Consider the following 27858-nt stretch of genomic DNA (forward strand, 5'->3'; position numbering starts at 1 on the left):
TGCCGCCCAAGCTGGTGCCTGCTGCCGCGGGAGCCGCCACTTCAGGGCTGGGTAACAGGCTGCCACTACCCTCCGCCCTCCGGCCCGCAGTAACCAGGCTGTTAGTGTCCGGTCACTACATCTGACCGAACACGCCAGGTTCCCTTTTCAACTGGATTTTCCGGTCAGAAACCGCACACCTGGCAACCCTCATTTCTGATTCTGTGCTAGCGGCTGCGTATTGCTCCCACTGCCAAACGTGGTGCGAGACTCGTATCCCCCTTTTCCAGAGGCGCTTGTAGCCCTACCGAAGCCAATGGCGCTAGGTCGAGTTTCACCTGCAGCGGATCTGGCCTACTCCGCAGTGTTTCTCAAGTACCGTAGCGCAGCCTGGCACTCCGGGCTGGCTGCCAGTGGGCCGCAGACGGCAGGATAGCAGCGGGGAGCTCAGCCCAGCCAGCTCAGTGCGGGGCAGCAGGCATGCAGTGTTTAAAAGGAGAGCAGGGACATTGGACATGGCAGTTTGGTGGAAGGGGGAAGTCAGGCCTACGTGGATTCAGCAGAGGGTGACCAGATGTCCCGATTTGATAGGGACAGTCCCGATATTTGGGGCTTTTTCTTATATAGGCTCCTATTACCCCCCACCCCCATCCCGACTGTTCACACTTGCTGTCTGGTCACCCTAAGTCAGCATCTTCTAGACTTTTAAGCCAGAAGGGACCATTAGATCATCTGGTCTGACCTGACTAATAGGCAAATCTCATGCAGAGCGGCAGGGGTGGCCCGCAGTGAGTGACTAACAGAGCTGGGAATTAGAGACGCCAGCTCAGGCCTCAGCAGAGCAGTAAGTGTTTGTTGTCCTAGGAGGTGGGTGGAACTGCACAGATGCGCAATGGCAAGATGGCTGCCATCTGGACTGCTGCAGAGCCAGCTGTGTGGGGCCTGCTGAAATGGTCATCTTGATTCGCCAGCGTAGTACTCCTGCTGGCATGACACATTGGTCAGGGGAGTAGGGCCAGTTATAGTCCCCCTGCTTTCAGATGGATTCAGAATCCAGACTAAAACGCTGGCTCCTCTGCCCGGTGATCACGTCAAAAGACTTTATTGTGTGGAAGAGAAATTGTTCAGGAAAAGAGACGCAATCTCAGGGGAAAGTGACGCCACTCGGTTCTAAAGATCCTAGTGCCCAGGAGAGTTGAGACAAGTCTGATACGTTTCAAGTCACAGCAGACACGTGCCGGGCTCGGTTTCTCAATTTTTTTTATTATTTTTTTGGTTTGTATAAAAGAGCCCATGTTCTAGGAAGATAATTAACATGGGAATTTGTATTTCTTTCCCCCAGCAATTTTCTGGCACAAATCACGTTAGATTTAAGAGCAAAAGCCAGAGATGGGGACAAATGGGGAACAGGGGAGAGAAAAAGAAAAAACAGACAAGAGGGAAATTGTCTGCAAAAATAGTGGAGTTATCAACTGCTCTTTGGTTTCTATCATTTATAGCCACAAAGATACTGTACATTGAAATGAGACCAAACATTTTCATGTGCCTAGAAGAGAGGCTGGGATGTGGAAGGGAGAGAGGAGAAGGGTCTTTTCTTATCATCATTCAAATTCATTCTTTGTCTTGGCCATTTCATTCATCTTGAAGGGATTCACTGCTTTCTTCTAGAGGGAAGCAAGCTTGCCTGTGTCCATAGCCCGACTTCCGGGAGCTCTCCACGACAGCTCTCCTCCGGCCAAACCGTCCCACGGGTCTGATCCCACGCCCCGTGTACCAGGAAGGGTCGATATCAGGGTCTAAAAGGCAAAGGCCAGGAAGTCTTTAGAACGTGAGGCTGAGGACTAATTCTCCTGAGCATGTGTCACAGCCACCTGCTTGGGATGGAGAAGGAGGGACTTCCCGAGCTAAAACCATGGACTGGTCCAGCTGGAGTTAAAGCTCCCAAGCTCTAGGCTGTGATCGCTCATATCCTCTGTGGCTCAGGCCCCGACCTGTAACATACACTTGCCAGTGGTTGCACCTGCCTTGTCATTGCCGGTGGTGAGCAGGTGGCGTGGCCTTCACTTATTTTAAAATGACAATGTCTTTTGCATAGTAATGAAGGAGGGAAGGGGGTAGCCATACAGAGGAGGGACTGGGTGACTCAGGGCACTGGGAATGGGGTGCAACCCTCTTCCCCTGTCTGGTTCCCGTTGTGCCAGGCCTATGGCGAAGAACAGGACTCGATTCTCCGGGGACTGCCGTCCAGCCCCTTTCACAACCACCGCTGAAAACCAACAGCAGGCACCCTGAGCCACGCAGCGCAAACAGGGCCCTGCTGGGGTGACGGGAACCAAGGGCCACATTCTCGGCTTGGAGCAGATCCTTTGAAATCAGTGGGGCTCCGCTGATTCACAGCCGCTGAGGATCTGGCCCATGTGCTTAGTTCTCTGGCTCTGCAGTGACTCACTTGCTCACATGCGACCTGTGCGTCCTCGCGGCAGTTAGAACATGGGCTTTGTGCTATGAGCACGTGGGGCCCTGTCATCCTGAGACTGCCGACAGCCCGGTGTGTGTATAGGCTGCCCCACCACCAGAGCACCAGGCAACTCCATTGCCCAAGCTAATTCAGGTGGGCTGGGGAGTCAGGAGAGCTGGGTTCTAACCCTGCCTGTCACCTCGAGAAAGTCACCGCCCCAGTGTCTGGTGTGTTTATATTGCAAACTCCTTCAGGAAGGGCTGTTACTGCCAGGGGTGTGCCTGGCGCTTAGCACAGAGCGGCCTGATCGCGTCGGGTGCCACCGGGTGCTGCCGTGACACACGTTGTAGGAAGAGATTTGCTGGACAGGCTGATTAAAAACTGCACGTTTTTGAGTTCTGCTGTCTGGAAAGTTCCTCTAGACTTTTCCTGGCTCATGGAATCTGCAACGCGGCTGGGCCAGGAAACTCCGTCTGTCGGCCCTTTGTAGGCCTTGCTGGGGAGAACGGCCTTCGGGGTGGGCGGGAGGAAGGGGGTGAAAAGATGTAAGGAATTATTTTAGAGTGTCTGAAGTCCCTCGAAAGGACCGTTTTGAAGTCCAGCTCCTGGACTGAGCCAGAGCGGAGTGGCTGGGTGAGGGGGAGGATGGATTGGGTTGCAGAAGATGAGAGGGAAAATGCAGAGGCAGGAGGGGGAAGCTATACGGAGCAAGAGGGGGATTCTGGAGGGAGAAGAACAAAGCCTAGATAATGAAAGGACAGAAAGCTCAGCCATCTCACGCTGCAGCTGTCTAGCCTTGCAGTGACCCGCAATGTTGCACGTTCACCAGCAGAGGGCGCTGCTACACAGGCCCGAGCACACTGTGGCTAGCAATGACAGCCTTAACCCAGAGGCCTTTTCAAAAACTTTTGCTGAATTTGAACAACCCCACGTGTTTGGGGTCAGGTTGGGACAAGTCCTTACATAGGCGTGTGCGTGTGTGCAAGGAGACCCTGCTCCTGCCATGCCAGGCCCACGCCCGGCTGCAGTCAGTGTGCACGGGGAGGTACAGGGAGGAGGCAGAGCGTCTTGAGCTGCTCTGAGTGCGGGCAGGCTTCATACGCGCACAGCGCTGCTCCTGCACCTCGGCACTACACCCTGTTCAACGCCTGGGCGCTCTGGAGACTCTCCACCCTGTGACTAAACCAGGCTCTGAACATAGGCTACCATGGGAGAGAGACAGGAGAAGCCTCTCTATTAAACACTGACCCTGCCATGCCACCCACTGATACCGTCACTGACCTCCTAGGCTCTTCTGTGCTGGGTCCAATTATCTGTGGGAGGGCAGAGATAACAGGGGTGGGGGGGCAGCAGAGCCATTTGGGGTGGCTCTGTGCCAGTCTGCACCAGCTGAGGAGCTGGCCTGGCTGCTGCAGTTACAGGGACTTACTCCTGATTTCCATGGATCGCTCGTGGATTCGGCATTCGGCTTTGGGCAGGGCCAGACAGGTGAGCAGCAGGTACATGAAGCAGGCAGCCAGCAGTTTCATTCCCTTCAGCTCCCCCAAGGCTTGTGGCTGGTGCCGGAATTTAGCAAGGTGTGAGCCCAGCCTGCAGAAACAGAGCCCAGGAGAGTTAATGAGACGTCATCTTGGGTGGGGGTGGGGGGAGCAAATCAATCCACTCTCTGGAGAGACACCCAATGAATAACAGGAATTACAGCTGTTCCCGGGAAACTGGAGCAAACATGGAAGTGCCAACGTTCTGAAACGGGTTTTTGTTCCAAATTGGACTGAAAAGCTGAAATTTCCCACAAAATAAATTCCAAAAATTTAAATTTGGAACCATTAAAATGTTTTGTTTAGTTAATGTCAAAACAATACACACTATTAAACTATCAATCTTAATTACATTAAAATTAATGGTTTAATATAAAAGTCAAAACAAAACGAATCAAAATGAGGAGATTCAAAACGCTGTGTTTTGACTCTATCAAAATGAACCACTTCAACATTATCGAAACAAAACCAGAAAGTCAAAACGGTTCATTTTGGTTCTTTATGCATCCAAAATATTGTCAGTATTGACACATTCCCGCAAAACAGCTAGACTTTGACAAAACTGCATTTTCCAATGGAAAAAAGGTTCCCCTGAAAGTGTTTTGCCCAGCACCAGTGGGAACGGATGCATGATCAGCATTGTCAACCACACCTTAGCCATTCTAAAGTCATGAGTCAGGTCCCCCCAATCATGAGATTATATATATATATATATATATATATATATATATATATATATACACGTTTCTTTTTATTTGCCAGTCTGGTTTCTGAGCTGCTACAGTGCACGTGGGTTATATTTTCAAGCTTTTCTCCTCAGCCAGTAGAGCGAAAAACCATTTTTGATGAAAGCCAAGACTCGTGCAATCTCTGGATTCTGAAAACTGGATAAAACATCTCGAGAGTTGGCATCACTCTCAGCAGTGAGTGAGTAGCTGCCTTTTTGGAGCTGCAACTAAACCTGAGACCTAAACTTACCTGTGAAACCACACACAGGTGCACACCTGAGCGTCTCCTCTGTGGGCATGTAACAGGGCGGCTAGCCTGGGTTCTGGAGTCTGGGCTAAGCCAGGCTGGAGTACAAGAGGAGCCTCACCTGAGTGGATGCAGCTGATTTAATATAAGAGGCAGCAGGATGCGGCAGGTGTGTGGCTGGCTGAGAGGGAGGAAGGAGCAGGAGGGCAGCAAAGGAGCCACAGGGCTGAGACCCGGCGGCTTTGGGTACAAGACTCTCTGGAGTGCTTAAGGGGCCCATAAGGGGCTGCTAGAGGCAAGACACTGCAGAGGCATCCCTGGCCACAAGGGGGCGCTTCGGCGGCAGCAACACTCTAGGGCAGCAAAGGGCAGTGAAAGGGCTGCAAGCCGTACCACCAGAGTGACACGGGCACCGATGCCTTGAGCTGGTAACTGCATCTGTGACATGGGTCCAAGGAGCTGGCTGGGGTAGAGGCAGGCAGTGGGGGGGGGCAAAGGGGGCAGTGGGCAGGCCAACGTTGTCCCACCCATTTGAAGTGCTCATGGCAGAGATGTACCACAGCCAGGGCGAATACGGTTCTGCGGCCCATCCAGCCGTAACGCCGCGGTGTAGCTGCTCCCTTTGGAAGTCCTGGCAGTGCAGCCACTGGGGAGATCCGTGACCTTTGCTCCCTCCATCAGGGGTGTTGGTGCGAGTGAATGCCCTGGGCCCAGAGTTTTGAGAGTACTCTGCCCTGCAGATGATTGAGCCCTGCACCAAAAGCTACATATTTTGAAGGCACCAAGGACCATAAAAACTCTCTGAGCCCTCGTCATCTCTGGCCTCGATCCTGCAACCTCCTTTCCAGGCCTCCCCGACAGCCAGGTCAAGCCCCTCCCTCCTGTCTGACGGCTGGGATTGTCTTCTGACCTTGTAGCTATGACCACGTCACCCTGCTTCCCTGCAGTCGATTAAACATCTTGTTCTCACTGTTAATATCTTTCATGGCTCGGCTCCTTACCTGCGCTTCTTTTTGTCTGAGCCTACTGCTTCCACTCTGCCGACGATGCCGACCTTGTCGGCCTGTCTGTCCACTTGTCCCATGCTTCCCCGGTGCAGAGAGTTCCTGTCCCAACTAGCCCTCAGAACTGCCACCCCAGGCCTCCTTCTCCTCAAGGCCTACTTGTGTGTCATGAAGCCACTGGTGGTGACAACTGCTAATGGCTCATTAATGGACTGTGGGGATCGCACAGAGTATTTTGTGCATTTGTTTGCATCTCAAAATGTATTTGATCTTGTAAGACTCAGACCCATCTACAGTGCACATTCATCGGCTATGCATCCTTCGGTCACCTTATCTGTTGTTCCATCACCTCATTCCCTCACATTGTTTGCTACGCCTGCTCGATTGCTTTTGACTTTCTCTGGTGTGTCTTGTCGTAAGTTGGGCCCTTACCCTGCAAGCGGCTGTGTGACCAGAACCCTGCATTGCGTGGCCAGGGTCAGGATCTCAGACCGAGTTCATCGGGGCCTGGTCTGTCATTTACCGTGTGTTTGCCATAAGACATTGTAAGAAAGGAATTGCTTTGAAAAGCTTCTTGGTCTATGACTTCTGTTCATTGTTATTTTCTATCCAAGTTCCTGACCTGCTTAAAACACTGAAGTGGTTCAGAAATAGACAGAGGTCTTCAGCCTAGGAAATAAATGACCAAGTCATCTGGCTGCGTGAGGTGTCAACACAAGTGTAAGTGTTCATTGTAACCTCCAGTCTCAGTGGCAAGTCCTACTACCTTGTTAATTCTTTCCCTAGCACATCAGAGAGGGCGTTTTGGAAGCCATTTCTTATTGATGTGAATAAAAAGGAAACTTGTCCTGGGGAGTGGGGCGGGGGGAACAGAAGGCCGACTGTCATTTAATGAAGCAATGGTTAGAAAAATATAGGGGAAGCTGTAGGGGATCCAAGCTCTGGCCCAATGAGCCCACGTGCATGACTAAGGCCAGCAGAACCTCAAGCTGGATGGGCTAGTGGTGAGACCATTGGGCTGGGGCCCAGAACTGGTAGATTTCTGGTTCTGGTTCTATCGCTGACCCTTGCCAGGCCCTTACTCTCTTTAGTCCTCACTTTCCTGTCTGTCAAACAGGCATCACAATACTTCCCGGCAGCAGGTTCTGAGGCCTAATGAACGATTGTTAAGCAGGCTGAGATCCTTGGGGGGTGGGCGGGGCTGTACACCCGCAAACTATTGGTCTGAATCATGCTAGGAAATCCATGTAATTGGATGATGCCATGAAGGTGTTCGGTGGGGACGGCTACCTACTGAAAGCTGTGCCTGGGGAAGGAGCCACGCAGTTCCCAGTGACACCGAAGGCAACTGTCAGACTGACTCCTCCTGCACCCCTACGTCTGACACTGCAGACACTGGAGCTCTCGGGCCCAGCCCAAAGCCCACTGGGAGTCTTTCCATGGATGGCAGCAGGCCCTTAGCGGGCATCCTAAGAAGGGTTTCAGGTGTCTTAGTGAAGGGCTGGAAGTCAGGTGCTTTAGGACTTGTCTGCACTTGAAATGCTACAGCAGCACAGTTGTTGCGCCGCTGTAGCGCTTTGGTGTAGATGCTCCCGATGCTGACAGGAGAGATTCTCCCATCGGTGTAGTTAATCCACCTCCCTGAGAGGTGGTAGCTAGGTTGATGGTTCCAGCAACCTAGCACTGGCTACACGGGAACTTAGGTCAGCTTAACTACCCGCGGAAGGGTGTGCATTTTTCATACCCTTGAGCAACGTAAATTTTCTAGTTTAGACTAGCCCTTAGTTGCCACCTCCTTATTTCTCTGAATCGCAAACCATTAATTCCTATGAGCTGCAGGAGCACCCCTTTGGGAGAGCAGGAGGAGTCCCGTGACAGAGCCGCACAAGCCCTGACTCACACCTGTAACTGGCCGAGCCCAGTGGATGGCGGCCCTAGGCTGGATTTATGCATTCGAGGCCTCCCACCACCGAGCTGGTGTGTGGCTTCAATTTGTCAGCTTGATTTACTCTGACAAAGTCACATAGCCCTTCCCCGTGCCGGGAATCACCCTGGTAGAAATGAAGTGACTCTGTTTGGCAATCTCTTACCAGAAAGGCCAGCTGATTGCAGTTATAGCGCTGCCTGCAGGCTGCTGAGTTTGAACCTTATAGCAGCAAATATCCAATGGAAGGAAATGTGCTAATCGTTATAGAACCTTCTGTCCATCCACGCCTGTTCTTTTCCCCTGGGCTATATCACCATTGATCGCCTCCTTTTTAGCACTCACGGTTTCTCTCCTGCATGCGGCGATTCTGTGCTACAGATAACAGATGCATTCTGGCACCTTGGGAGAGACGGACTCTGAGCACTGAGGCTTCTTCACACCCCTTATGGCACAATTTACACTGTGTTTCTTACGTTCTCGTTTAAAGTGATGGCATCCATGCAGCCGAACATACCGGGCATGGGAGTCAAAACTCCTCACCAGTGCTTCCCCGTGCAACTGGCACGCTCTCACTGCATCGCCCTCACCATTCAAATGGAGTATGGACATTTAAAAGACGGCCACTGGAGCCGATGCACTAGGAATGAGAGTGGGATCTGGCTGCATGTTCTGCTGCATTTGTCCATTGCCCCATTTGGACAAAGACAGATTTTTGGGCAGTCCACACCCCACTGCTGCAGGACATGGCCCGGGGACACCAGTTAACATGCAGATGTTTAGGTGGTAACTCTGAGTATCAGTGGAAGAACAGCATTCCCACCCAGCCCATTTCTAGTTCCTACGGCTCCTGGGAGGCTCAAGTGTCATATAGTTGACCTCCCACTGACAGTGATGCCACCTGTGGCTGTTCTAGCTTGAGCAGACTGCTCAGTTCAATCAAAAGGCCGTTTCCCCCTGCAAAGTGTGAGACCTGAACGTCCAAGCCAGGCTCTGAAAATCAAAGGGCTTTTTACATGAGCAATAAAGATTCTGCCATCAGGACGTCCAGAATTTGGCAATTCTGCCGCTGATGCAACAGACAGAAGAGACTCCACCTTGCTTTTCCAGAGCTGGCTCAATCTGCAGTGGGAACTTCATGCAAAAACTGGGTCAGCGAAGGAAGCAGGTGTGACCTAAGACACACAGGGCAGTTTTTAAAACTGAGTGCACCCAGCTGCGGGTGCCTAACTTCATGCACAATCAACACCCTTGCGGGTGATAATATGATCCAAACTGAACACATCATTTTACTCTTTTCTGGCTTCCCCACTTTTTTTTCCAGTTGGGTTTTACTAGAGGTTTCATGGGTCTTAAACAATGAGGTTAATATCTGAGTATAAATTCACAGGCTAGATGCCTAAATGTCCAGTGTTGTTTTCTTCCACCACCTGGAATTCAGGAGCTAACCGAGCATGTACAACCTACAAGGGATGAGAGGTATTGTTTCAGAAGTTCTTAGCATCGGCTGCAGACTCAGACAAAGTCAGTTTTCCTTTGCAGGCCTTTTGAAAATTCTAAGGCTCTGAACTGAATCGACAGAAAATACCTTTTTTCCCATGCAAACAACATTGTAGTAGTTGTTATAGTTCAGTCATGGGAAAACAGAATTAGAAGCCATTTGGATATAAGCTCAAAGGCTCGCACTGTGTATGGACACTTGCCTTTCGTTGCAGGCTTCATGTACTTTCAGCAAAGAGCACTTTATGGGAAATACTGTTTGCTGAACGTGTAACACTGCTCACATGGATGGATAGGACACAGACATTCATGTGCAGAAAAACTCACACCAAAAACTTCAAACATGCGAACAAGCACATTGCCACAGCACACAAGGGTCACTGCATGAAAACACCTGGCTGCGTCCCCAAGATAACGCATCACACAAGCAAACACAGAGTGGAGGGAAAAACCAGTGGATTCAAATAAGGTGCAGTTCCAACCCCTTCCAGTTTACCTCTGGCTGCGAGTGTGTGGCTGGCACACAGACATGCTAAAGTACTTACTGTGTGTCAAGCAGGAGTTCTGAAGTGCGATGCTGCTTCCTTCCTCCGATGATTGGACTCTGTGAGCCAAAGAGCCCCTGTTTGCCTGTTTTATGCCTTGCCTTAGTGCTGATGTCACAGACAAAGCCAGCCCTAGACAAAGCCAGGGCATTTTCACGTCAGCTCCCCCCCCATAACCCATTATGTTAATTTGTATCAAATCAAGAAAGGGATTTTCATGACTCATGAGGGCGCCTATTTTATCTTGGGATTCTAATATTTTCTTCATTTGGACAAATCAGATAGCTTGGAAATACGCTAATCTTTCCCCCATTTGGGCCATTATTTCCCACGTAAGGAGCTGGACCTCATCAGGGAATGTATGTTGTGCAGACGCATTCCAGAAGGCGCGCACTGGTACGTATCTGCATGTGGTTGCTGAATTAAGCTATAGTGGTGTAAATCCCACTTGGTGCTTCTATGTTAGGAGTTTGTATCAGTGTCAATTTCTTTACTGCCGACAAGCCTGTACAGTTCCTCCATCCCAAACCTAGGCCCAGGCCCGTCCACTCCATTGGGGCTCAGCTCAGCTCCCTGAGTGGCTCTCAAAGTGTCCAGTTCAGGTACTGACCAGCCCCAAATTTTGTCACCTCCTACCCATCTGGAGCTCCTCAGTCTGGGGCACGGTCGCTGGCTTAGCAGATTTCCCTCTGTCTCTGTGTCCAGTTCAGTCAGTCCATCTCTCTCAGGCTTTCATCTCCCAAAGGGGTGGGGGTGGGGAGGAATCCACGTCCCTGCTGCTGGAGAAACCCTCACAAAGCTGTTGCCGCTCCTGGCAAAGCTCTCAGCACCAGCCTTGTAGCCTGGTGCCACATGCAGCTCATTCCCCTTCCCCTCGGCTACCGGTGTCCTTTTAAATTCTTCCTCCGCTGGGAGCAGGCCCTGCACCTGTTGAGGGGCAGGGCACCCCTAGTCCAATACTGGATCAGTGAGGGGCCCATACACCCCATCACCGTGAACAGCGTATCCCCCCTTCCTCCTCCGCAAATCAGCCTGGGCTGACAAAAGCCAAGAGAGTAACATGCCGTAAGAACAGCTGGTCCAGGGGAGGAAGCTCATTCAGCCCTGAGACAGAGCATGCTGGGACTTTTAAGAAACTGTTCTGATAGCATTGAACAGCTTAATCTTTAGCAGAATGCTGCGTGTCTAAGGAATGGCAGAGTAGTGATGCTTAGTGCTACAGAGTAACCACCTTTGTGAGGCCAATAAAAGAAAAAGTAGCTACAAAGCTAGAAGCAACTGATTTGAACTAACTCCAAACCTGGGAGGGGAGTTAACATGGAAATAGGGTGACCAGATGTCCTGATATTATAGGGACAGTCCCGATATTTCGGGCTTTGTCTTATATAGGCGCCTATTACCCCTTACCCCCGTCCCAATTTTTCACACTTGCTGTCAGGTCACCCTACCTGGTAATGAGAAATGTCTAAGAAAAGCTTAACAAAAAGGGATCAATACATTTGCGAAACCAACGGAAGCTGAAGCTGCATTGTCCGGCACTGGAGGCAAGTGTGATGAAATCACTGCGTGTTTTGCCGTTATCAGGATCTGTTAGACCTAGTGGCTGAGTAAGTGAATGTCTCTATCCAACAAGCGGAAAACATGCTGGAGAAGGAGGCCTGTTCGTGTATGTAGCGGCGGGACAAAATGACATGGCTGGGATATTGACCGCCTTTGGAAATCTGTCTTCAGCAAGAGAGACAATGAGAAGATGTTTGGGCAATTAATAAGAAATGGCGACATGTTAGAAACCTAAACAGCAGGTCCTACTTAGCATCAAAGTGGGTCCAAATAGTTAAAATTGCTCCTGCCAGCGAGGCCAGTCCTGCCGTCTGCAATAATGATTTTTCTGTTTGGTTTGCTGATTTTTTTGTGTGTGCACAAAACTGCCAGTGAAGCAAAAAGTCAGTTATTTGCCCAATACTAAGTGCAACTAAATAGGCTCCAGTGGTGAGAGTATCAATTTCCAAGGAGCAATTCCTTTCCTTTCATAACAACCATGGCTATTCTGGTCCGGTAACAGTCAGTATGGACGTGACTGACATCCATGCCTAAGAGCTATTAAAGTTGCTGGGCATCTGGATCCTGAATCCCCACTGCAGCTTGAGATCCCTTCCGCTCTTGCCGCCTGCCCCAGAGCATTTCCCCTCACAGCACCATTTGGCTTTCACTCTTCAGTTGAGTTTCCCGCCACTTTCTCCAGGCTTCTGCCCTTACACTGGTTTTACTTTATTTTTTCTCTTTTATTCTTTCATTTCTTTCCCCCGGTTTGGGTAAACCTACCCTGTACTTGACCCTCCACACCCTCTAACCGGCTTCCCACTAGAGCCTCCTTCTCTCATGACTTGTAGGTCACACTCTGCAGTTTCTGGGTCTCCCTCTCCCAGGCTCCCTGCTCCTGGGGAGCCTCCAGCTTCTCCCCCAAACCCCAAATCCTAATTCATTCTATGTCCCTGCCACCCCCACATCTGCCTGTCCCCAGCCCGGCTGTCAATTCTCCTCCTCAACCCTCCCATCACTTCTGCCCCAGCCCCTCCCTCAGTTCTGCCCCTGCAGCCCCACGTCTGCCCTCAGGGCCCCTCTGCTCCTGTTGTGGGGGGAGGGGGCTGCAAGGTGGAAGTTTTGCCTAGGGCGCAAAATATCCTTGCACCGGCCCTGCTGCTTGGGCTGCTCCATCCCCAGCGGCAGAGACACAGCAATGAAGGGGCCAGAAGCTTTTGGTGAGGAGGGATCAGAAGAGGCAGGTACCAGCTTTAAACCCCAGAGGGAAGCTCCCTCCCCTAATGCAGCCTCAACGCCCAGGCCAGGAAACAGAGACTTATTGGTACTGTTTGAAGACAGGATACTGGACTATGTGGACCTTTGATCTGACCACTCGGGCCATTCTGATGTTCTTATAACTAACCGAGCTGTATCTGCCCCCACTGTAACCCACTAGACCCCAGTCCTCCTAGAGCTGGGATCGAACCCAGGACTCCTGGCAGGGTCTCTCCGACAGAGTTAGTAACAAAGTAGGGATATACAGTCACATTTTAACCAGTGTCCCTACAGTGATTTTCCACAAGATATCAGACCACATTAGTATTAGAGCTCAGTGGGTCTAATATCGATTTAATTTTCTTTCTTTTATAAAGGAATTAGATACAGGGCTCCTGCCAGCTCATTGCTAACTTCCCTGCCAAAACACTGGAGTTTTCAGGTGCGCAAGTAGCCCCTGGAATCATGGTTAAATTACCCTCCCCCCACCATTTGAAATGGGGCTCCTGTGTGCACAGTCCCCTACCGTGCTCCCCCAGAAGAGCTGCATTAACAGGCAACTCTGCAATTGACCCCCAGGCCTCTCTAGTTCCTTGGCCACATGTATCCTGTCCCTATTCTGGCGGCTACTCCGGAAAAAGAGCTCGCCCCTGCTCCCACCTGAGGGACGTGTTGGGTTGAGATCAGCTGATCCAAGCAGGCAGTAGGGACAGAATCTGAGACTTGAAGCTCCTAGAGTGACCTCTTACCTTTATAGACCTGCCCTTCAGCCATCCCCAGCTATTTTCAAGTGTAACGTGATCGTAACAAGACCCATTTGAAACCCTTCACCACACAAGACAAAGCCTGTAGGATTCCTCATTAACTATTTATTTCTCCTCCCCTGGCTCCCTACAGCCACTAGCCACCTTCGAGCTTTCCCTCTTCTCTCCCAGGCTCTGCTCACTTGATTGCAGCAGCTCAGCGGATGGTCCAGCTTTGCTCTTTCACTTCCATTCTTCACTTCTTTGGGTGGCTGCATTTGCAACCGAGCAGCCTGATGGAAATCCCTGAGTCCTCTGTCTCGGCAGGCAGGCCAAGCAGCCAAGGGAGGTTAGCCTGAACTGTCAGGAGTGGAGGCTTGGCCCATAGGGTAGGGTTACCATATTGGAACTGTCAAAAAAGAGGACACTCCATGGGCGGGGGAGTGGTTTAAATGCTCCAGACAGATGCTTCGCAGGTAGGGTTGGGGGCGTGTAAGAGTCCGGTGTGGGGGCTCGGCCCTCTCGGGTGTGGCCGGGAGCCAGGCCGCGTCACTACACGGCCTAAATCAGCAGTTCAGTCTCCGAAGGTCCAAGGGCTCAGACCCTCAGGCAGGGCTGAGCAGAAATAAACAGTCAACGAAGCCCAAGCCCTCAGTCAGGGCGGGGCAGCAAACAGCAGTTCTAGGCTCAGACCCTCAGGCAGGGGCTGAGCACCCAGAGTCAGTAAAGCCCTAGCCCTAGTCAGGGCGGGGCAATAAGCAGTAGTTCAAGGGGCTCAGCTACTTAAGCAGGAGCTGAGCAAACAACAATAGTTCAGGGCTCAGGTCCTTAAGCAGGAGCTGAGCAGCAATAATAGCTCAGGGCTCAGGTCCTTAAAGCAGGAGCTGAGCAGCAATAATAGTTCAGGGCTCAGGTCCTTAAAGCCAGGAGCTGAGCAGCAACAATAGGTGAGTCCAGACTTCTGGGTCAGAGCTCTGATGTGAGGGGGAGACTGCCACCCGTGAGGCGGTGGCAGGGGGGACACAGGCCCACCCACTACACTGTGTCCCAGACCCAGTTAGTCTGCTGCTGTGTCGGTGGGGTCCTGACCGCAACACACCGACATCGGCTCGGAATCTGCAGTAGCCAGACTGGGGTCAGCTACCCCCGGGCTACTTCCCATCTCCCCCTCCATGGGTACCTGCTCATCGCGGGTGTCCGCAGCAGGGTCCCATACCATGGGCTCCTCGTCGTGCTGAGGGCTGGCTAGGTCAGGCTGCTCCTCAGGACACGGGTCGGGGGGACGCTCGGGCAGCTCCTTGGGGTAACGGGCTCGGGGCAAGCTCGGCCAGTCCTCCTCAGGGTACCGGGCTCGGGGAAGGCTCGGCCAGTCCTCCTCAGGGTACCGGGCTCGGGGAAGGCTCGGCCAGTCCTCCTCAGGGTACCGGGCTTGGGGCAGGCTCGGTCCAGCAAGAGCTCGGTCAGGAGCGTCTGTCCTCTCCAGCCGTCGGGCTGCAACTGAGCGCTGGGCCGGGGCTTTTATACTTCCTGTCCCGCCCCTTGACTTCCGGGGGCGGGGACAGGCGGCAGTGGCTCCGCCCACTGTGGCAGCTGTTCTGGCTCCTCCCTCTCGGGTGCGGCCGGGAGCCAGGCCGCCTCACTACAGGGCCGTACTGTTGCAAGAGGTGGGAGGAGAAGAACACCCCATTTTGGACCTGAGCCACAAGCTGTTCCCCAGAGAGACCCGGTATTCCACCACAGAGCGGGAGGCCCTGGGAGTGAAATGGGCATTCGTGGCGCTGAGGTACTGTGATGTTCGTCCATCGTTGTCGATGAAGACCTCAACAACTCATTCGTTCGATGACCGGACTCTGTGAGTCCGGAGATGACTGATCAGTCCGATTCGGGCGTGGAACGTCCTGCCACACGTTGGACAGACATGCGATGGCACTGTCGATGATGTGCGGGCAGCTCTGGACTCGCGCAGCTCACGCTTTCTTTCAGACTCAGCAGTACGCCTTGCCTATGAGGTATTACTGCATGTGTGAATGAGGCTGCGCCATGCTGGACGGTTCAGTGCGAGGGTTTCCCATGTGGCGATGTTGATCTCGAGGGAGTTCAGAGAGGTCTTCAGCGTGTCCTTGAACCGCTTCTCTTGTCCTCCATGGGAGCGCTTTCCCTGGTGAGTTCTCCGTAGAAGAGCTGTTTAGAAATGCGCTCCTCTGACATTCTCACGACATGTCCGGCCCATCTGGTCTGGGCTCTCATCAGCAGTGTGTGAACTGACGGCAGACTGGCTCTGGTAAGGACTTCAGTATCGGGCACTTTGTCCTGCCATCTGATTTTTAGAAGCTTTTGCAGACAGGAAATGTGGAAGTGATTGAGCCTTCGTGCATGACTCTGATAGACAGTCCACGGCTCGCAGGCCTACAGCAGAGTTGGAAGCACCACTGCTCGGTAGACCATCAGCTTCGTTGGTAGGCTGATCCCTCGACGTTCCCAGACGTTGGAGCGCAATCGCCAAATGCAGAGCTGGCTTTAGCAATTCTGCCGTTTACTTCATCATCGACTGACACTGCTTGGGAAAGGGTACTGCCCAGGTATGTGAAGTGCTCCACTGCCTGGAGTCTCTGTCCATTTACAGTGATGGACGGTTCTGAGTACGGAGCGTGGGGAGCTGGCTGGTGCATGACCTCAGTCTTCTTGATGCTAACGGTGAGACCGAAGTTGTTACATGCAGATGAAAACTTGTCCATATTGGCTTTCATTTGTGGCTCTGTACTAGCATTCAGAGCACAATCATCGGCAAAGACACAGTCTCAAGTACAGTTTCCTTCACCTTGGTAATGGCACGCAGTCGCTCGGATTGAATAGTTTCCTGTCAGTTCTGTATTTCAGGCCTACTCCTTCAGTGCAGTATTGAAAGGCATCAGTCAGAGTGGCAGAGAATATCATGCTGAACAAAGTGGGTGCTAAAACACACCCTTGCTTGATGCCGTTGGTGACTGGGAAGGCCTCAGATGTTTCACTGTCATCCAGGACACGAGCCATCATACCGTGATGAAATTGACGTACCATTGGTATGAATCTGTCTGGACAGCTGAATTTCGACATGATCCTCCACAGGCCCTGGCGACTGACAGAGTCGAACGCTTTCGTGAGGTCCACAAAAGTTGTGTAGAGTTCACAATTCTGTTCTTGACATTTCTCCTGTAGCTGACACGCAGCGAAGATCATGTCAATAATCCCACGTCCCTTGCGGAAGCCGCACTGTGATTCTGGCAGTAAGCCCTGCTGCAGGTGAGTGATCAATCGGTTCAACAGAACCCGTGCAAGAATTTTCCACGCTGTAGAGAGCAGCGAGATTCCATGGTGATTGTTGCATACCTGGCGATTGCCCTTCCTCTTATAGAGGTGCACCATGGACACATCTCTAAATTCCTGTGGAATGGATCCTGCTTCCAGAAGGACTGAAACAGCTCAGTGACTTTCTAGCAGCACGGGTCCACTGACTTTGTACACCTCTGCTGGTATGGCATCTGACCCTGGGGCTTTGCCACTTGACAGCTGGTTGATGGCTTCCTTCACTTCATCCTCTTTTGGTGAAGCATCCATGGAGTCATGGACTGCAACCTGGGGCATCTTGTCAATGGCCTCATCATTGATGACTGAGGGGCAGTTGAGAACTGCTTCAAAATGTTCAGCCCATCTCTGGAGAATCTGCGTCTTCTCTGTAAGGAGCACAGTGCCATCAGAGTTCAGGAGGGGAAAGCTCCCAGAAGACTGTGGACCATAGACTCTCCCTCACTTTAATCCAATTCACGCGCAAGTCTCGACATCATAACATATCAAGTCCTGTGGTGATGGGCAAGCGACGAAGCAGCAGGTGTGGATACACTGGGAGCTGTTGCCGCGGACCTGCACACAGGCGGCTCAGGTATAATGGTCGTTCCTCACTGACCGAAGCAGCAGTGGAGCGCGGCGTCTTCTTGAGCGACTGAGCAGCCCCATTCAGGACTGCACTGCTCACTTGGCTAGAAAAGGTGCCCTAAACATTGCCTGCTTCACCTTACCCTGGCCAGCATACCGCAGCTGGTGGGGATCCCATCAAAGCGGTTGAACAAAAACAAAACTTAGAGTGACACCGATCCCCATTGGCACATGGACTGTGCGCACGCTACTGGACAACATCACGGCAGACAGACCGGAGAGAAGAACAGCACTTGTCGCCAGAGAGCTCGCACGCTACAACATTGACATTGCAGCCCTTAGCGAAACTCGCCTTGCTAATGAAGGACAGCTGTCCAAGTCAGGCAGAGGCTATACATTCTTCTGGAGTGGCCGCAGCAGTGATGAGCGTCGCGAATCTGGAGTTGGCTTCGCCATCAAGAATCATCTTGTTCGGAAACTTGCCAGTTCCCCCAAGGGTGTGAATGACCGACTCATGACAATGCAGCTTCCGCTTCAAAAAGGAAAACAAGCTACTTTGATCAGCACATACACTCCCACAATGACCAACCCAGAGAATGTGAAGGATAAATTCTACGAAGAACTAGATGCTCTGTTATCATCAGTGCACCGCAGAGACAAGCTGATCCTGCTTGGCGATTTTAACGCAAGAGTCGGATGCGATGCCGCAGCCTGGGAAGGAGTCATCGGGAAACATGGAGTGGGAAAGTGTAACAGCAATGGCCTGTTACTGCTGAAAACTTGTGCAGCACATGACTTTCTGATCACCGATACGGTCTTCCGCCTCCGTACCCGCAACAGGACTTGGTGGATGCATCCCCGTTCCAAGCACTGGCATCTGATCGACTATGTCGTCATCAGGAGAAGGGACAGACAAGATGTCAGGGTTACAAAAGCTATGTGTGGCGGTGACTGTTGGACGGATCACAGGCTCATAGTATCCAAAATGAAGCTCTGTATCATGCCGAAGAGACGACCACAAGGCTGTAAGGCTCTCAAAAGGATCAACGTGTCGAAGCTGAAGAATAGCCGCATCGCTGAAAATCTAGCGGAAGACCTAGAGAATGAGCTTGCTGATCTTCGTATTGAGGATGACGCTGAGAAAGACTGGGAGCCATTCCGCAACACTGTCCATACAGCTGCATCGAAGGTATTGGGGCCCTCCACACGCAGGCGGCAAGGCTGGTTTGACGAAAATGATGCAGAAATCCAGGTCCTACTTGCTGAGAAGCATCGCCTGCATCGTGCACATCAGAACGACCCATCCTCAGCGGCAAAGAAGACAGCCTTTATCATGCTCGCAGAACAGTACAGCACCGACTGCACAAAATGCGGGACTTGTGGCTGAGCGCCAAAGCAGATGAAATACAGGCATATGCGGACAGGAATGACTATAAGCAGTTCTACAAAGCCCTCCTTCTCCTTGGTAATAGAACACGCACCCCTCAGGTGGATTAACAGCATGAAGGACTCAAACACACGGATCATGTGGTGGTACATGTCCCTCCAACCCTATTCCTTCCGAGTGTTACACCGGCCAGGAAAGGCTCATGCGGATGCAGATTTCTTTTCCCAAGTTGTGGGGCGGTAGGGGGGTAGGGGGAAGGGGAGGAGACGACTAAGGGTCAGCCGGCCCAGGCGACTGTCTTAAGGGGGAGGGTGTGTGACGGGCAGAGTGGACCCACACTGGTATAGCAGGGGTTAACCCTTCCTCCCTGGCAGAGGAAGCCCCGCCCCAGAAGTTCTGCTGGGCATGCTCCAACTGGAGCTCAGATATAAAAGCCTGCACATCAGCTCAGTCTGGGCTGACAGCCAGAGGGGAAGGACGCACGCTGTTAGCTCCTGCAGAGAGAGGGCCTGCGAGCCAGGATCCGGGCGTCAGCCCTGCCGAGGCACCACCGGAGACCCTGACGGAGGACGACCCAGGGGCGGAACAGACCGGAGGACCCCTCGCTGCAGAAGCACTGCCATTCCCAGGGGAAAGTAGAGATAAACGGTGTTAAAGCTGTATTAGCACTCGGCGTGTTGCGGGCAGATCCCTGCCGAGCGAGCGGCAAGTAGAGCTTGCAGCTATCAGGGCCCTGGCTTGGGGCTCAGAGGAGAGGGTGGGCCCGAGTCCAACCGTGAAGGATTATGTGGACTCTGGCCGCGCTACCCCGCCTGAAAGGGGGGATTATATCAGGCCCGCACAACTCGTAAAGCGGCGAGGGCCACATTCCTCCAAAGAAAACAGCCGAGGGCCGAAACCTCCCGGCCCCGCAGAAACACCCCGCCCCAGGGCCGCCCAGCCCTGCGGAAACAAACCCTCCTTCCCCAGCGCCGCCCCACCAAAACTGCTGTGGGCCAAAAAGGAAGGTTGGGGGGGGGGGAGGTGATACTTTATTTTAAATCAACCAGGGGCTCCCAGCTGAAGAGGTGGCTGGGAGCCCTCAGGGTCAAATTAAAGGGCCCAGGGCTCCGGTGGCTGGGGGAACCCGGCAGGGTCAGCTCTAGGTGTTTTGCTGCCCCAAGCAAAAAAAAAACTTGGCTGCCCCCCGTCCCAGCCCTGGGCTCCCCCCTGTACCCTCCTGCTGCCCCAATCCTGGGCTCTCCCACTGACCCACACCCCTGCCGCCCCAGTGCTGGGCTTCCCCTTCCTCCCCACCAGTGCCCTCCTCCACCCTGCTGCTGCCCCAGCCCTGGGCTCCCCCCACCAGTGCCTCCCCCCCCACACACCTCCTGCCTCCCCAGCCCTGGGTCACTAGTAACGCTCCCAGGGCAGGTCATTCAGCAGGAATTTTGGATGTGCACAAAACACAGACAGGATTGGTTCCCATATGGTTACAGAGCTGCAGTAAAGTGGAACAATTTTCAGCTTGTGTGATTGGAGGATATCTGGATGCATATTATAAGACTGTCCTCCATAAATGAGGAAAAGTTGAGGTGCCTTTATTATTCTTTTGTTCCACTCTTTCTTTCTATGGGGAATTTGCCTATGCAATATCACTGTCTTCCTTAAACAAACAAAAAGGCAATGGCTGCTGAAAATAGCAATTCCAGTCCTAATAAGCATTTCTTGCTCAATTTTATCCTGCTTTTTCTACAGCAAGTTACAGTGGATCAGTATATTTGATTTGGGAGAAATGAAGTAACAGCTGCCCAAACTGAGCTTGAGCACTCCTGAATCCTGAGGTGTTCAAATCTGAAGGCAGGTGCTGGGGCTGTGGGCTCCACGGGGGAGTATGGCAGCAATGTGTCTGGAGCTGCATGGAGCCAGACACGCTGGTCTGAGTGGCACAGTAAGTGGGCTGGAGGTTGGAGAAGGGGTAGGGAGTTCCAGGGGGCAGTCAAGGGACAGGGAGCTGTGGGGGCTGGATGGGGCAGAGGTTCAGGGGGGCAGTCAGGGGACAGGCAGCAGTAGGATAGGCATGGGAGTCCCAGGGGTTTATCAGGGGATAGGTAGGGGGTGGGGTCCTGGGGGAAAGTTGGGGGAGTCTCAGGAGGGGGCAGTTGGGGACAAGGAGAAGGGAGGCTTAGATAGGGGCTGGGGTCCCAAGGGGCAGTTGGAGCAGGGGTCTTAGGAGGGAGCAATTCGGGGACAAGGAGCAGCGGCTTTTAGATAGGGGGTGGGGGCCGGGGGGCACAGTTAGGGGCAGGAGTCCCAGGAGAGTATCAGGGGACAAGGACCAGTGGTGTTAGATAGGGGTGGGGTTCGGGGGGACAGTTGGGGAGGGTGCAAACAGCGGTCGCGTGCTGGGATTCAAACCACTCTGGGCTGCTGGCAGCCGCGGGGAGCCCTGAGCCCTTTAAATCCCAGCCGCAGCCGGGAATCTGTGGGCAGCCCAGAGCCCTCTGACTCCCGACTCTGGCTGAGATTTAAAGGGCTGTGCGCTCCCCGCCGCTGGGATTTAAAGGGCTCTGGGCTCCCCGCCGCTGTGGGCAGCCCAGAGCCGTCTGACTCCTGGCCGCGGCTGGGATTTAAAGGGCTCTGGGCTCCCCGCGGCTGCCAGCAGCACAGAGCCCTCTGACTCCCAGCCGCGGCTGGGATTTAAAGGGCTCTGGGCTCACCGCGGCTGCCGACAGCCCAGAGCCTTTTGATTCCCCGCTGCGGCTGGGATTTAAAGGGCTCTGGGCTCCCCGCCGCTGCGGGCAGCCCAGAGCCCTCTGACTCCCGGCCGCGGCTGGGATTTAAAGGGCTCTGGGCTCCCCGCCGCTGCCGGCAGCCCAGAGCCCTCTGACTCCCAGCCGCGGCTGAGATTCAAAGGGCTCCCCGCGGTTGCCGGCAGCCCAGAGCTCTCTGCTTCCTGGCCGCAGCCGGGATTCAAAGGGCTCTGGGCTGCCCGCAGAGCTCCGTGTGCGGGGGATTTAGAATCCCCTCGCGGGCCGCACAGTGAGGCTCCGCGGGCCGTATGTTGTGCAGGCCTGGATTATATGAACGTTGGCCGCTAGGCTGTTCTACCCTGCTGCAAAGAGGGATTATATGGACTTTGTCCGCTAGGCTGTGCTACCCCACCCTTAAGAGGGGTTATATAGATGCCGCCCACGAGGTCGCGCTACTGCAAATACTGGGGGAGGGAAGAGCGTAAGACCGAGTGACAGTAACAGACGGCCCGTAGAGAGGCAAACACCGAGACTAGAGAGACGCGAGGCCCCAGCACCGTTCCGGCACCTGCCACAAAGGGGCGCTGCGGTGCCAGGTCCACTACAGACTCCTAGACTTTAAGGTCAGAGGGGACCATTTATGATCATCTAGTCTGACCTCCTGCACAATACAGGCCACAGAAGCTCACCCACCCACTCTTGTAATAAACCCCTGACCTATGTCTGAACTACTCAAGTCCTCAAATAATGGTTTCAAGACTTTAAGGTGCAGAGACTCCTCCAGCAAGTGAACCAGGCCCTGTACTGCAGAGGAAGGTGAAAAGCCCAGCTATGGCGATCAGCTAAACCCTGAGCATGTGGGCAAGACTCACCTCGACCCAAGAAGAGCAGGCCTGGGCAGAGCAGGTCTGTACCAGGGAAAGGAGAGTGCTTTCCCCTGGGCGGCACAGCCTGGGGCTTAGCCAAATTGATTACAGAATGAGTCCTACCTCCGAGGGACCATGTATTGGCCCCGAAAGAACCAGACTGCAGCGGCGATAAAGCCTAGCTGGGCTATGCACTGGAATGAGAACTAGGTAGGAAGTTGAAAGCAGCAAGGAAAGCCTAGAAGGGAACTTGAGAAGAGAGGTAGGATGTGCCCAGGGAAACCTGCAGCAAAGAGAAAAGAGCAGACCTAGCTGTTGAGCACAGAGCCCTGGGCTGCTACCAGGTTCAGGATGGGACCGGGTTCCTCTACTGACCCCAAAGAAGGGGGCATAAATGCACCCAGAGAGGTTACCAAGCCCAGCAAGGGGGCTGCAGGCTGAGCCAGAGCCCCAGTGAGAGGAGAAGAACTTTTTTCTCTGGGAAGACCTTTTTGGACTTTTACTGTGTGACAAACTGAGCCCCAGAAGCGGTGACTAAAAGTAGTGAGCCGGCCAGAGGGCCGAATTACCAGGCAGAGAGACTGCCATGGTGCTGGAGTGACCATCGATGAAGGACCAGAGGCACCTAACAATGAGTAGATTCATTGATTATTGGCATCGTCAGCAGAAATGAATTCCTCCCGTCACCCGCGATGGCTCATGGAAGTCTTGGATACTGAAGGAAGGTCCATCCCCACAAGTGGGAATCCCATTTGAGTTCCAGGGACTGGTTAAGCAGGCAAAGCAGGGCTCGGGGTTTCTCCAGCAGCTCCTAGAAACTCCCCAGAAGCAGAAGGAAGTGCAGGCAGAGCTGCAGATGCAGCTGGTAATCTTGAAGGAGCAGCAGCAAGACCTGTCAGAGATCCTGCAAAGGGAAATGAACCTGCTACGCCCATGGACAAACAGAGCAGCCTCGGATCTAGTGGCCAGTGAACTCTGGTACAAAGCTGCTTCCATTATGGAAACAGCCTGGTACTGGCGAGTGGGTGGGGAGACCAGGGAGATGGGAGGGGTTACTGAGGCTGGGGTGGGGAAGAAGCTGTGGGGCTGGGAGGGGAAGGACATGGCCCAGCTTGTGGGAAGGATCCTGCTGGCTGTGTCTGGAGCACTGTGCAGCCTTTTCTGTGGGAAGTTCTCATGGGTCAGTGTGGCCTGAATCTCTCCTGCTCCTTTGTTCTCTTTGGGCTTCACAGGAGATGTCTGGTGAACTGCCTGTGGACTCTGTGCCCCGCACCGCTCCGAAATTATTCGCTACCTTGAAAGAAACAGGGCACAGCTCAGCCTGGTAGGTAGGCTGGAGACTCACACTTCACTCACACACACAACACTGAGGGGCTTTGGGAAGCACAGTAACAAAGAAGAGATTTAAGTGATACTAAGCAAGAGAAAGAGACAAATTTCAAACAGACAAACAAAACAAAACACACTTTGTAGTGACTCAAACTGAATCATAAGAGTCACAATTGTGGCCTTAGCAGTTTCCAGACTAACATCTCCGCTTTCCTAACAGACCTTATTTGATGTCCCTGTACGGTACAAAAATTCTCTGTCGAATCTGCTGATTTGATTGCTTAGCCTTTCGGTTTCAGACCCTCTGTTCTCTTTCTGGGGTGCCTGGACCCTGACTGCAACATCTCTCTTCCAGTCTCTGGCCCAGCCTCTTCCACAGACGTATGCTGCAGCCAGCCCAGCTCAGAGAGCAGTGGAGACACATGATCTCATCCTGTCAAACCAAGCAACATGGGTCGCATTGAGGCTTAGATGGAAGATCCCAGGTATCTCGTGGAGGTAAAAACCATTCACTCTTCTGGGCACTTTGGGCTTCCTGTTCCATAGCCTAGTTGTCATCATGACTTTGTTTATTTATTCTCAGAGGACGTGTCTGGGATCCTGGAGACTGTTTCCTGCTGGAGGTTTGAGCGGGGAGAGATCACTCAGAAGATCACTCGGGTCTGCAGGGTTCATGGGAGCAGCCACACTCCAGCAGGCCATCTGGAAGCCTACTAAAAACTGCTTACCTACGACTTACAAAGTCCAGACCCAGTTTGAGGCTCCATCCCTGAGGCCTATTGGCAGAGTCCCAGAGCAGCTAATCGGCCCCCGGGACCTCCTTAAACCAACAGCAGGAACAAGAAGCTGTCTGCTCACCGGGGCTCCCCTGTCTTCTGGACCATGTGACTCGCTGTGGCTCATCGGATTTGAGGGTCTGAACACAATTTGATCTTTTGCTTCTGCTCTTCCAGTATCCTGACCCAGCTGACTCTCGACTCCTGTCTTCTGAGTGTAGACTCTGCCTCTGAGCACTAGGTCTGGCTGCTCATGACCCGGCCATGACACTGACTTTTCTACAATTCCTCCAATGCCCTTTTCTGCTCTCCAGCTCTGCTCTCCCAGCAAGACACACCAATCCCCTGGCTCCCAAAGTCCTAGTTGCTGCTATTCAAGGGCTCAGGGGTAGTGCTTGTATTGCCCCATCCCGCACCACAGCTGCTTTTCCTATGAGAATCTCCCTAGCGCAGAGGAGAAATCCGCTCTTCTCTTAGAATCAGTCCTGGCAGCAATTCAGGAAGTCATAGAAGGGACGGTCTGCTAAGCTCCCTCTGCAATGCCACTGTCAGAGACCATTACTGGTGGGTGCCAAGTGAGTGCGCAGGCAGCTGCTTGAGAGACTCCTAGGGGCAGGGTAGTCGTGTTTCACGGTGACCTCTGAAAGCCATGCAAAGAGTGCAGCATTGAAGAGACTCTCCTGCGGTAACAAAGGGTTTCTGTTCTCCTACATAGTCAGCCAGTGAGGCCAGTTTGCAGCATGTGGAAGAGCTGTTTGGTGCCTTGTTGGAGGATTCACCATATAGCTGGCAGCAGCTTCAGATCCTGGAGTCCCTATGATATGGTTACCATGCATCCGGATTTTCCAAGACATGTCCAGCTTTTTGTTTTTAAATAGCCGTCGGGGAGGAATTTGTAAAAATCTAAAGGTCCGTGATTTCCTCCCAATGCCCGGGCCACCCAGAGGGGGAGCAAGTGGGGCAATTTGCCCCAGGCCCTGGGCCCCGCAGGGGCCCTCACGAGAGTTTTTGGGGGCCTCTGGAGAAGGGTCTGTCACTCGCGCCGGGGGCCCCAGAAAACTCTCGCGGGGCCCGGGCCCCCGGAGCTTCTTCTGCTCTGGCTCTTCAGCGGCAATTCAGCGGTGGGGGGGTCCTTCCGCTCCGGGTCCCGCCGCCAAAGACCCCGGGACCCCTGAATCCTCTGGGCGGCCCCACCCAATGCAGAGTGTGACTCAGCTGAAACGGCGGCCAGGCCCGATTGAGCCACTCACATCCGGGCCTCCAGTAGTCAGAGCCCCTCCCCTGGTCTCCCCCTCCCCTGGCCTCCCTCTCCCCCCTGCAGCCAAAGTCCATTTAATCCTCCTTTGCAGGTGGGGTAGCACGGCCTAGCGAGCAGAGTCTATAAAATCCCCCCTTGCAGGTGGGGGAGCATGGCCTAGTGGCCAGAGTCCATATAATCCCCCTGTACACATGGGGTAGCACGGCCTAACAGCCAGAGTCCATATAATCCTTCACGGTTCAGGGTGGGGGGGTAGGGGCACTCGGGCCCATCCTCTCCACCGAGCCCTAAGCCAGGGCCCTGGTAGCGGCAAGCTCTACTTGCCGCTTGCTCAGCGGGGATCCGCCTGCAACACGCCGAGTGGTAATACAGCATTAACACCGTTTATCTCTACTTTCCCCTGGGAATGGCAGTGCTTCTGCGGCGAGGGGTCCTCCGGTCTGTTCCTCCCCTGGGTCGTCCTCCGTCAGAGTCTCCGGTGGAGCCTCGACAGGGCTGACGCCCAGATCCTGGCTCGCAGCCCCTCTCTCTGCAGGAGCTAACAGCGTGTGTCCTTCCGCTCTGGCGGTCAGCCCAGACTGAGCTGATGTGCAGGCTTTTATATCTGAGCTCCAGTTGGAGCATGCCCAGCAGAACTTCTGGGGCGGGGCTTCCTCTGCCAGGGAGGAAGGGTTAACCCCTGCTATGCCAGTGCGGGGCCGCTCTGCCCCATCACACACTCTCCCCCTTAAGACAGTCCCCTGGGCAGCCTGACCCTTGGTCGTCTCCTCCCCTTCCCCCTACCCCTCCGACCCCCCCCATCTCGGGAAAAGAAATCTGCATCCGCATGAGCCTTTCCCGGCCGGTGTAACACTCGAAAGGAATAGGGTTGGAGGGACATGTACCACCACATGATCCGTGTGTGTGAGTCCTTCATGCTGTTAATCCACCTGAGGGGTGCGTGGTCTGTTACCAAGGAGAAGGGGTTCCCTATTAGATAGAACAGCTTGTGGCTCAGATACCGAAGGCCGTATTTTCCCTTGGCCCACCGTATAGCCCGGGTAGATCAGTTCTTTCTGGCCCAGGTGACATTTGGTTCGGTTTGCGGTGAGTCCTGCTCTGCCCAGCGCCCACAGCTGGAGCTGTTCCTTCCAGTTGGCACTGTAGATGATGATGTCCGTCAGTGTCTCCTGCAGCAAGCCGACCCGTGCGAAGATCTGCAAGAGTTCATTGGCGATAACTGGAGCCGTGGCAGACCATAGTGGTACCACCTCTGGATACCGTGTGGCATAGTCAACCACAACCTGATATACTTATGGCTGGAGCTACTCTTCTCCAAAGGCCCCACTAAGTCCAAGCCCATCCGTTCAAAGGGTGTCCCTCCTGCTCACCCACAAGGGGGCCGTGCCCCCCCCAGGGGGTCATGCCCCATCCAGCCCCCCATGTTCCTTGACGCCCTCCCCCAGGACCCCTGACCCATCCACCCCCCTTCCCTGTCCCCTGACTGCCCCCTTGCCATCCCATCCAACCCCTCCTCTCATTCCTGATGGCCCCCCAGGACCCCTGCCCCATCCAACCACCCCTTCTCTCTGTCCCTGACTGCCCCCCATCGTCTCATCTAACCCCTGCTCCTTCCTGACTGCCCCCCTGGGACCCTTGCCTCCATTCAATCCCCATTCCCTGCCCTCTGACCGCCCCAACCCCGATCCACCCCCCACAACCCACCGAACTCCCTGCCCTCTTCCAACCCCCTCCCTGCTTCCTGCCCCCTTACCACACTGCCTGGGGCCGGGGCCGGGGCCAGGTCTGCTTGGCCAGGACCGGGACTGGTGCAGTGGGGCCCGACTCCACAGGCTGGGCCGAGCCAGGCCGGAGCTGGTCAGTCAGGACCAGGACCGGCGCCGCGGGCCTGACTCCCTGGGCTGGGCCGGGCCGAAGCCGCTCGTCCGGGACCAGCACTGGTGCCACGGGGCCCGAGCCGGGCTGGAGCCACTGGGGCCAGAGCCGGGGGTGCTTGGCCGGGACTGGGCTGGGGCGCTCGGCTGGGGCCAGACAGGGCCGCGCTGTGCCTCCCTGGAGCTGTACTCGCACCCCCCAGCCCCAGCCTACCTGCCTGCTGCTTGTTTCAGGCTTCCAGCGAACATCTGATTCGCGGGAAGC

At 53.9% G+C, this 27858-nt stretch overlaps 1 protein-coding gene across 5 annotated transcripts; it reads right to left on the reverse strand.

The window, feature by feature from the left end:
• Positions 1–1111: 1111 nt before the first annotated feature.
• On the reverse strand, positions 1112–26794 carry LOC120392915 (prolactin-releasing peptide-like). Of its 5 annotated transcripts, XM_039517562.1 has the most exons (4): positions 10560–10785; positions 9924–10055; positions 3867–4027; positions 1112–1775 (listed from the first exon to the last, which is right to left on the reverse strand). In XM_039517562.1, the coding sequence occupies exons 3-4, from the start codon at positions 3964–3966 to the stop codon at positions 1612–1614; spliced, it is 264 nt and encodes an 87-aa protein (XP_039373496.1). In that variant the 5' UTR covers positions 3967–4027; positions 9924–10055; positions 10560–10785; the 3' UTR covers positions 1112–1611. The 5 variants fall into 5 exon arrangements, with proteins under 5 accessions (XP_039373496.1, XP_039373495.1, XP_039373498.1 ...); XM_039517561.1 differs by lacking the exons at positions 9924–10055; positions 10560–10785 and adding an exon at positions 26748–26794; XM_039517564.1 differs by lacking the exon at positions 9924–10055.
• Between the last annotated feature and the right edge of the window lie 1064 nt (positions 26795–27858).

This window comes from Mauremys reevesii, unplaced genomic scaffold (genome assembly GCF_016161935.1).
Source record: "Mauremys reevesii isolate NIE-2019 unplaced genomic scaffold, ASM1616193v1 Contig123, whole genome shotgun sequence".
Classification (NCBI taxonomy): Eukaryota; Metazoa; Chordata; order Testudines; family Geoemydidae; genus Mauremys; species Mauremys reevesii.